Source organism: Pyrus communis, chromosome 9 (assembly GCF_041283825.1).
Source record: "Pyrus communis isolate YQ-2024b chromosome 9, ASM4128382v1, whole genome shotgun sequence".
Lineage (NCBI taxonomy): Eukaryota > Viridiplantae > Streptophyta > Magnoliopsida > Rosales > Rosaceae > Pyrus > Pyrus communis.
The window spans coordinates 1,698,895-1,709,688 of NC_142573.1; the positions used below are offsets into that span (position 1 = coordinate 1,698,895).

A 10,794-nucleotide genomic window follows, 5' to 3' on the forward strand; every position below is an offset into this window, starting at 1 on the left:
TACAGTGCTCTGTGCAGCTCTGCGTAGGAAAACCTCCTCTGGACTCAGAGCAGGAAGAATCTCGTGACTTGGTGGGCGTTTTGTTGTGTATACGGTTAGAACGCATGTCTGATAACTCCGTTTACATGTTTTTTTTGTGGACGAAGTTGTTCCTCTCTCATAAGTAGTTTCATAGAATTTCGTGTTCTTGATTATAATTACGGTATTATATGCATGGTGATTACGAATTTATGTGATTCGTTCCGAAAAATGTGTTATAATTGTGATAAGTGTGAGGTGTTAAGAATACGTATTTGTTTCTCGTAAATGATACAGTTTGGCATCCGAGATTAGTGAATATAGCAGCTATAGTGGGCATATCTCAGACGAAGTCGGTTTGTACAACTCCCATGAGATATGGAGGCATGTGCTCTAAACAGTAGACAACTTCATTCTGTTCATTCACAACAAAGCAACCCTAATGTAGTTACTAGTATAACAAACGTAAGATGTCAGATGAAGCAGTCATGTAAATATATCATCAAAGACGTGCTTAAGAGTATGAGATAGTAAATGGCACTCTCAAGTGCGTTTACGACAAAAAAACTGACAATTTAGTTACTTGAATAATGCGACAAATATGAGGTATCAAACATGTGTATGCCTCATGAAAGATGCACGTGGGCATCTAAGATAATGGATATAGCTTCATTTGGTGCGTTCACGACAAATTAATGATCAATGCAGTTACTCGTACAATTTGACAAATGTGAAATGTCAGAAATAGTAGGCCTTCGTATCTCTCATAAAAGACACAAGCGGTCGATCACAACAATAACCAACTATATTAAGTGCATTAACGACAAAGAAACATCAACATAGTTACTCGTATAATTTGACAAATGTGAGGTGTTAGACGAAACAAGCATTGTGTATCTCTCAATAAAGACGTACGTGGACACCAGATACAATATATTATCCAGCTAAAATGGAAGTTTGTGGAATGACAATTATGTCATTTCCATTTCTTTGCCCTGAATGATTACTTTGGATCTCTCATGATTTTGTAAGCAATTGTAAATGGTAGGTGTCTCAATTATGAAGAGTGCAAAAGATCGCGAAATCTGCAGTACAAGAAGAAGAGACGTTTCTTTCTGTGCTTTGTGTGGATCGTGAATTACTGTATTAATCAGTTACCATTATTATGCTAATTACTGTATTACTATGCTAATTACTGGATTAGGGATGGATTATCTTTTAAGAATCATATAGAAAAAAAGCCCAGTTGAAACATCCTCGACGGCCCAGATTTCGTTTCCATTCAGAGCCCATTTGAATGAAAAAGATTCCAAATTAAGGGACTTAAAATGGCATTAAAAGTTTTCTTATTACAATAATAATATACAGACCTTTAAGGGATGAAATCTTCATTTTATTAAATGGAGTTTAGTTATGAGATTCACTCTAATTGAACTTCACTGTCCAAACCGTATATTTTGTAAGTTTTTATTCATAGTTCATCCTTACAAATATTCAATTCAATTTAAAATCATTTGCTTATTTTATTGTTACGATGAAATTTTAATATTTCTTAGAACATATTGTTTGTCAATTTATTTGAATTCAATTAGATGTATCAAATATTTTTTATTGGGTTATTATACAAAATGGTTCATGAGATTTGCTTGATCAATAAAAATGGTCCCTGAGATTGTCCATCATCCATGATTTTAATCATTCCGTTAAAAATGATTTTGGGCAATTTTCAAAGCTTTGTAACTCAATCGTTTCTTAACCAAATTAGACCCATAATATATCAAAATGAATATAGGAAAGTGTAGAATAATATTATACCCATTTGGAAGCCCAATGGATGCCGGAGATGGACGGAAAATAGCTTGAAAGGTAACTGGTCCGCTGGAAAACTGGAAAACTCACCGGAAACTGGGTAAACTTTAAATGTTCATAACTTCTTCAATACTCAACCAAATCAAGTGATTCAAAAATGAAAATAATACTTTTTGACGAGACGAAGAGAATGGTACCTTTTTTGAAGGCTAACTCGCCGTGGTTTGGTCGAACAATGGCTCAAAAGTGGCTAACCATTTTCAAGTTAGCCACTTTCGAGCAGTTTTCTGGCCAAATCACGACGAGTTAGCACTAAAGAAAGATATTATTAAGATATTATTCTCTTTGTCTCGTCGAGAAGTATGATTTTCGTTTTTGAATCACTCAATTTCGTTGAGTATTGAAGAAGTTATGAACGTTTAAAGTTTACCCAATTTCCAGTGAGTTTTCCAGTTTTTCCTCAGACCAGTTACCTTTCAGGCTTTTTTTCAGGCCATCTCCGGCAATCATTAGGCTTCCAAATAGGTATAATTTTGTTCTACACTTTCTTATCTTCATTTTGATATATTATGGGTCGAATTTGGTTAAGAATCGATTGAGTTACGAAGTTTTGAAAATTGTCCAAAAAGTTTTTAACAAAAGGACCAAAATCATTGATGGTGAACAATCTCAGGGACAATTTCTATTGATTTTCAATCTCAGGAACCATTTATATTAATCATGCAAATCTCAAGGACCATTTTGTATAATAATCCTTTTTTATTTGGTTAATATTTTGCAGTGATGATCTATAAGGTGAAACTTGAAAAAGGGGACAATTCGGATTCCAGATCGCTAAAGTTCGATGTGGTGTAAGTCCCACAACTAATCTCCATTTTTTGAAAAAAAAAAAAAAAAAAAAAAAAAGTAGAGATCTCTTCCCTTAAAACTCTGTTATCATATATTTCAAAGATTCTTCTAATTTACAAGAACAAATTTGAAGATGAGTGCAATGAGGAGCACAAAGCCTCTGTTATTTCAAATAATATTTTACGTTACAAATTTAGACCTAGCCAAGTTAGTTATAGTAATTGGTGTGGTCCTCTCTACATTCAATCTCGAATTCTCTTCGCGTAGTTTAGCTACATCGTTTGTGTAAATTACATTGTTTTTTTCAAATCTAGTGTTACCAAATTGTTTAAAGAATATAGCATTTTGTCACTTAGTACTATGATCTGATGATATTCCTCTTTGCTTAGAAGTGAGAGGTCTTATGTTTGAATCTCGTGGAAGACGAATTCAATACCAAATTAGAATGCTCATTGTGTGGTTTAGACTCCTCATTTTTCTAGTGTAAAAATATCGATGTACTAAAAAAAAAAAAATATATATATATATATATATATAGCATTTTTTGGCAAATCCAAACACTTTATTTGAAATTCCTTCGTCCAAATGGGGTCTTATTAACTTTATTTTTGTCGAACATACCAACTTATTTAGATGTGATCTGATGGCTAAAGGACTAAATATGTGCCTAAATCAACCGTCAATTTACTAATTACTTTCTGTTTCTATTAATAAAAACAGAAAACACTTGTCTTTTAAAGTTGGCACAAAATTCCTTAAGATTATACTTTTTCGCTAAACTGCATATGGTCTCTAAAATATGACTTAAATTTCAATTCAATCATTTTTTTATAATCGATCCAAATGTTTTATAGTTACGTGGATTGTGGAATATGACATATCCACGTATAATTAACCTTAATCAATGCGATATTTTAAATTACTCTACAAATAAGAAAATATATATTTAAAGAAGGTTTTATTAGCTCGAAGTTGACCAACGAATTGATGTTGTCAAAGAGCATAAAATGGGAAATCTTTGCTGGCACGTAACAAAAAACAACACATCAAAGATACAGTTTAATCAAATGCAATTTGGTGATTCTTGAACCAATTCAACCATTTTGATCCGATTTCGCAACATAATACAAACCCGAACCAAACCAAATCAAACTAGACAGTCTAATTCAATTAGTTTTGTCATTTTTTAATAGAATTACGAAGCTCAAAGAGAAAATTCAAACCAAACTTCAAAAAACTACATGTGATCATAAATTAATTGACCTAAAATACGTATTGTAACATCCCACATCGTCCAGGGGAGTGATCCTTAAATGTATATTCTCATCCCTACCTAGCACGAGGCCTTTTGGGAGCTCACTGGCTTCGGGTTCCGTAGGAACTCTGAACTTAAGCGAGAAGAGGGCTAGAACAATCCCATGATGGGTGACCCACTGGGAAGTTGCTCGTGAGTTCCCAAAAACAAAACCGTGAGGGAATGGTAAGCCCAAAGCGGACAATATCGTGCTACGGTGGTGGAGCGAGTCCGGGAAGTAGTCCCACCCGGGCCGGGATGTGACAATTGGTATCAGAGCCAATCCCTGGCCAGAAATGTGTCGACGAGGACGTCGGGCCCCTAAGGGGGGTGGATTGTAACATCCCACATCGTCCAGGAGAGTGATCCTTAAATGTATATTCCCATCCCTACCTAGCACGAGGTCTTTTGGGAGCTCACTGGCTTTGGGTTCCGTAGGAACTCTGAAGTTAAGCGAGAAGAGGGCTAGATCAATCCCATGATGGATGACCCACTGAGAAGTTGCTCGTGAGTTCCCAAAAACAAAACCGTGAGGGAATGGTAAGTCCAAAGCGGACAATATCGTGCTACGGTGGTGAAGCGGGTCCGGGAAGTAGTCCCACCCGGGCCGGGATGTGACACGTATGCATATGCACACTAATTTTATCATAATCACATAAAAGATATAGCATCACCCAACATTTACCATTCTTTTATTTAATTCACACGCCAAAAGTTTCATTTTCCTGTTGGAGCGTCAGATCAAAATCAAGGTTCCAAACAAGGAAACCATGGAAAATTAAATGTCTAGTAATAAAAAGATGGCAATAATGCGAGGCAATGGCGTTTTCGAAATTAGATCCCAAATCAATGGCAACAAACAAAATTAAGAGTGCTACTAGACCCACCCCAGTGATTTATTTTCCACCCACATGATAATCCCACCCACCATAGAAAATTTAAAAAATAAAATGTTATTTCCTCCCACACCGTTATTCCCAAAACAACCATAATAATATTTTTTTTTAAATAACTATGATATATCTTTAAATAATATTATAAATAAATATATAAAAATAAAAAAAATGAAAGAAAATGCAAGACCTAAGACCTAGACATTCATCATCTCTTTTACACCTAACGCCGCCTTGTAGAGACCCCGGATGTGACATCCCACATCGCCTAGGGGAGTGAGCCTTATATTTATATTTCTATCTCTACTTAGCACGAAACCTTTTGGGAGCTCACTAGCTTCGGATTCCATGAGAACTCCGAAGTTAAGCGAGTAGCCCGATGGGGTGGATTGTGACATCCCACATTGCCCAAGGGAGTGAGCCTTATATTTATATTCCCATCTCTACTTAGTACGAGGCCTTTTGGGAGCTCACTGGCTTCGGGTTCCATGGGAACTCCGAAGTTAAGCGAGTAACGCGTGAGGTCATTCCCAAGATGAGTGACCCATCAGGAAGTTCTCGTGTGAGTTCCCAAAAACAAAACTGTGAGAGTGTGCTGGAGGCTCAAAGCGGACAATGTCGCGGTGGAGTCGGGCCCGGGAAGTGGTCCCATCCGGGTCAGGATGTGACACCGGATCCCCAAACCACTATTCTTCCTCTCTTTTTTTTTGTCAAAACCGCAGATTTCACACCCAATTCTCTTTTTTTCTCCATTGAAGTTTCTCGCCTTCATCTAGCACACGCCCATTCCTTCATCTAACATTTCCGTCAATTCAAACCCAAATCTTTCCCAACCTCTTTCCACCAAAGATATCACAACCCACCAACTATTATTTATTTATTATTTTAGTACTGAATTAAATAGAGGTTTAAGAGTCTTATTTTAAAAGGATAAATATGTTATTAACATTTTCATTAAATGATGGGTGGAAAAATAAGACACCTCGGTGGGAATACCACCACTCAAAATTAAATACGATATGGGAGGCGGTGGCATGCGCGACCCGGACTCTGCCGGGCCAGGTCGAGTTGAACCCACTTAACCACAAAGCGGCGTCGTCCGGAGCCTCATCTGCTGCCTCGCCGGTTACACCAAGAAAATAAATAAATAAAAAATCGATTATTTAAAGTCCGCCCATTTTCTGGGAGTGTGGACTCACTCAGAGCTTCCATTGACGCTTGCTGGTTCTGATCCCTCGCATTTCCCTCTCCTGGTACTCTCTCTCTCTCTCCCCTCTTTCTCTCTGTAGGATTGTATGCGCATTCGCCGAATCGCAATCGCACGCACATTTCATACAATCGATGCTTGTTCTACTGATTGTGTTAGCTCCGATTGAATCGATATATGTATATGTGTATATATGTGTGTGTGTGTGTATACACTGTAGAGTTGGATTTTAATGTGTGAATTTTAGGGGAAATCGTATGATCCGTGTTGAAGCTGATTGATTTAGTTTTGTTTTTACTATTTTTGATTTTGTACAGTGATTGGAGCCCTAGATCTTCTGTTAGGTTTAGTTTTACTGATTCTTTCGAATTTTTTGTTTCTGTGGTTTTTCGCGTATTATTGTCACTATTAAGTGGTATTTTCAATGGAGTTTCTGTTTAATAGATCTTTCAAGCAATTGGAATTGAATTTCTATCTCGCATTGATGATGTTGCGGGTTGATTGTTTACTGCGTAGAGAATTGTGGACGTTGTGTTACATTTGAGTACGTGTTCACACTCGAAATTCGATCAATATAAACATTTACGCTTTTTGTTACGTATATGCTTTTGGTTTTGGTTCATTATTATCCTTAGTAAGTTGTATTTTCATATTTTTTTGGAGATTCGGAGTAAGAGGTTTTCGTTTTCTGGATCTTCCAAGCAACTGGAATTGAATTTCTATCTTGACTCTATGAAATTGCTAGGTGAATGTTAACTGTAAATAGAATTGTGGATGTTCTTTCATTACATTTGAGTTTGCGTGCTCACTGGTCGAAATTTGTTGGTTGCAGAGTTGAAGGCTAGCTGCAATGTCTGAGAATGCTCTTAGAGATCTCAATACCATACCTGGATCTGAGAAGAAGAATGAAAGCTCTAGCAAAGGGAATATAACTAAGCCTGTTGCTGCTAATGCTAATGAAAATCATGAAGAATGCCTGAAAGAAACCACCGCTTCGGTGGGTTCACTTTCCATAAATGGTGAGGAAGTTGCAAGTTCCGTACCCGAGGTTGGAATTGCCGAAGTAGCATACATTGAGTCTGAGAATCTGAATGATCTAGAAAATCTTGATACGAGTTTTAAGGTATTCGTTTTTATGCCTTCTTGTGGCGCTTTACTGTAACCTAGGCATTCCTGACCTTTCACAATTGATAAGCATGTCAGCTAACTGTATGATGTGTTTGATATTTCAGACACTCTTAACCGGACTAGAATCTAAAGATTGGGTTCTGGTGTGCGAAGCACTCAATAATGTGCGCCGATTTTCTATATTTCACAGAGAAGCCATGCTTGATATGCTGTAAGTCTCATGCTCTCACTTGAATGCTCTTGATCCGAAGAAGTATTATGTGTTACTGATGATTGTGAGGGCTGACATATTTAACGATTGTCACCATTTTGCTCAATAGGGGAGATGTAATATTGCTTGTGGTAAAGTCACTTAAGAATCCAAGAAGTGCTGTTTGCAAAACTGCAATTATGACTTCTGCTGATATTTTCAATGCATATACTGATCTTGTGATTGATTCATTGGACCCTATGGTAATGTGAAATCTTTGAAACTTTTCTGCTGTATTGCTTTACTTTGTTTGTATGGTAAAGGATTCTATTCTTATATGCAATGAATTGTTAGTTCTTATTCCCCAATTTAATCAAACCTGACCCTTGCAGCTTACACAACTTCTTCTAAAGTCTTCGCAAGACAAACGATTTGTATGTGAGGCAGCTGAGAGAGCTTTAGTAGCGATGACCACTTGGGTTTCCCCTACATTGTTGTTACCCAAGTTGCAACCATATCTGAAGAACAGAAATCCTAGAGTTCGAGCAAAGGCATCAACGTGCTTTTGTCGAAGTGTTCCACGACTGGTAAGAGGACATTTACATCCTATTGCTCACCACATTGATTTTTTCTTATCAGAAGCGATATTTCAATTGTTTCATATAATTATATTTTCTTTCATATGTTTGTTTATTGATTTATTTTTCCTTCAACCCCCAAATTGCTATTGCCAGATTCATTTGAGGGTTGCATTATTTCCAGGTTTTATCGAGTTGTAGTAGCAGATGCTGCCATTTTTTGTGTGCTGCTCCTGATGTAACATCTTATTCTTCTTCTTCTTTTTTTTTTTTTTTTTTTTTTTTTTTTCTGTGGGGATAGTCATTTAGGAACTCATTATCTTCCTTTGCCCCTTTTATATATACTCTTGTACTGCTTTAGCTTTTGCTTATTGTTTAGGACCTGTCCCATCAAACTGGAATTGGCAAAATGGCTTAACCGTTATATAGATTTCAAAAACCAAAAGCTGGAGTTTCATTGAAGTGTATGTTCCTGTGCCGATACTATGTAGATTCCTATGGCCTCATTGAACCTGTACTGTTGCAACCATGTGCTTTCTGTCAACTATTACTCGATTGCATATCCAAACCCCGTCTCTTATGTGCGATCTTCTCCCTGAGTGAACCTAGGTTCATTATTGCTTGTTGTTCTGTGACTTGTATGTTATCACGTATTGCACATTGAGAAAATGAACAAGCATATTGTCGGGTAGATTCAGCAAGACCTTCAACTAGACGTGGTTCTACTTATTTCTTCCTGTTATATGCTTATTGTGTTTCTGTCAACAGGGTGTTGAAGGTATTAAAGCATATGGGATTGACAAATTAATTCAAATTGCTGCATCCCAGCTTAGTGACCAGCTTCCTGAGTCGAGGGAGGCTGCTCGGATCCTCCTCCTGGAGCTGCAGACTGTTTACGAGAAATTTGATTATCCCCCACCAGCAGCTGTGTCTGAACATCCAGAAACGAGCTCAGCACCAGCGCCTGAGCTCTCAGAAACGAGCTCATGGGAGAACTTTTGTCTGTCAAAGCTCTCGCCTCTCAGTGCACAAGCTGTTCTTCGGGTTACCAGTATATCTCGGGAAGGTCTTGTGGGCTCTTGACACAGGTTTAAATTGAAACACGCATGAGTAGCATTTTATCTCCATTTTCAACATATATGAGCTTTAGGAAAGCCTATATCTGCCCTTGGTTTGATTTGCTTCGTCAATTTCTCTTTTCATTTTTTCGTGTTTGTAAATTCTTCGAAAGGTTGAGATGTTCGGTCTACAGTCGGAGCATGTAGTTGAGCCATAGTTCTACGATAATATTCTTCACAGGTCAAGTTATTAGAGCCTGGCTTTGTTCCTTCAATCGTTGCTGTTGAAATGTTGAGATGTTTCTTTTATTCAATCATTTGCTGTCCATCTGCTTACACAATGACAGTGTTCCTTCCTCACCCATATTATTGGGTGAAAAGTCTAATCAGCCCGTGCATTCTTAGCCAACTACATCCCGGCCGCTTAGCTTTGGTTTTAGATATTTTGCGATCATGATGTGTTTATTACTCGCTCGCTTTTGTATTTTACATAAACTTGTGTAGCGTGTCCGACCACGTCATTTGTTGAATCTCGTAACATCCAAGCAGGAATCCGCGAGCATCGACCTAAGATTTCCCGACCACAATTATTTTTTTTGTTGCCATAAAAGTGCAAGTAGGTCCGTTTCACTTCGGTTTGGATTTCAACCAAAATCGAAAATCAAACCGGAATTGCTATTCAGTTTCGTTCGGTTTTTTAATTTGCAAAGGAGAAACCGAATTATTTCAGTTTGGTTTCAATTTTTTTTTAAATTTCTTTTTAACATAGAAATTGGAGAGAAATTGAAGAACAACTTAGTGATTAAGGCTTTCAACATTTTGGGCCTAAAATTGAGTTTACTCAACCTTGAATTGAAAATAGGTTAATGGTTGATTTGGAATTGAGCTTGAAAAATAAATATCTAAGATTAAAAAAATAAATAAAAATAAAATTTAATTTACATCATTTGATTTGGTTTGATTTATGAACCACCAAAATAAAAACCAAACCAAGAGTTTTTTATTCGGTTTGTTTTTTTTTTTGTTTTGGCTAAGTATTCAATCTAATTTTTTCGATTTTTGGTTTTACAAGCCCACTCCTAACTGCAAAGCTCTAAGCACATTTTATGCATTTTCATATGATAGTTACACTATTGCATGGTGTTACCAATCTAATAATATTACTTTGCTCTTATAAGTGTAAAGTTTTAGGTTCGACTCATGTAAATGACAAGTTCGATACTAGATTGTTATAGTTGACTCATTGTGTTCCTTAACCTAACAGTTATATTGCTAGTGGTGAATTGCTTTGGTAGTTAGGGCCTTTTTCTTTTGCTTATCGCGTTCCAAGTTCAAACTCTCCCTGTCACATCCCGGCTCGGGCCCCCACCACATCTCGGGCTCGACTTTATTGTAACACGATATTGTCTGCTTTGGGCCTTGACCACACCTTTATGGTTTTGTTTATAAGAACTCACACGAGAACTTCCCAGTAGGTCACCCATCTTGGGAATGCTCTCGCTCCCAACTCGCTTAACTTCGGAGTTCCCAGTGAGCTCCCTAAAAGTCTTGTGCTAGGTAAAGATGATAATATACATATTAGACTTACATGATCCACTCCCCTGGGCAATGTGGGATGTCACACTCCCCTTGTCTTAGATAGCTTAGATTAATATTATAAAAATAGTTGTATTTGAAAAACGCAAAAAGATAAGGGAAGTGTTATTGGCACTCCAAAAATCTCATTCTACACTTCTCACAAATGTATTTTTCTTTCCTAATATAGAAAGT

The 10,794-nt window shown here is 37.1% G+C and overlaps 1 protein-coding gene across 3 annotated transcripts; it reads left to right on the forward strand.

Moving 5' to 3' along the window:
* The first annotated feature begins 5,823 nt into the window (after nucleotides 1-5,823).
* Nucleotides 5,824-9,299, forward strand: LOC137740840 (uncharacterized). 3 transcript variants are annotated; one of them, XM_068480646.2, is made up of 6 exons: nucleotides 5,824-6,116; nucleotides 6,903-7,193; nucleotides 7,303-7,409; nucleotides 7,519-7,651; nucleotides 7,781-7,975; nucleotides 8,735-9,299. In XM_068480646.2, the coding sequence occupies exons 2-6, from the start codon at nucleotides 6,921-6,923 to the stop codon at nucleotides 9,047-9,049; spliced, it is 1,023 nt and encodes a 340-aa protein (XP_068336747.2). In that variant the 5' UTR covers nucleotides 5,824-6,116; nucleotides 6,903-6,920; the 3' UTR covers nucleotides 9,050-9,299. The 3 variants fall into 3 exon arrangements, with proteins under 3 accessions (XP_068336747.2, XP_088555521.1, XP_088555522.1); XM_088699395.1 differs by lacking the exon at nucleotides 5,824-6,116 and adding an exon at nucleotides 6,587-6,815; XM_088699396.1 differs by lacking the exon at nucleotides 5,824-6,116 and adding an exon at nucleotides 6,594-6,614.
* Nucleotides 9,300-10,794: the final 1,495 nt, after the last annotated feature.

Excerpts from the sequence above, each read along its gene's own strand:
- LOC137740840 (XM_068480646.2), top strand. The coding sequence starts at position 6,921 with ATGTCTGAGAATGCTCTTAGAGATCTCAATACCATACCTGGATCTGAG. Across the intron at positions 7,194-7,302 it reads ATCTTGATACGAGTTTTAAG|ACACTCTTAACCGGACTAGA; the intron begins GTATTCGTTTTT and ends TTGATATTTCAG. Across the intron at positions 7,976-8,734 it reads GTCGAAGTGTTCCACGACTG|GGTGTTGAAGGTATTAAAGC; the intron begins GTAAGAGGACAT and ends TTCTGTCAACAG.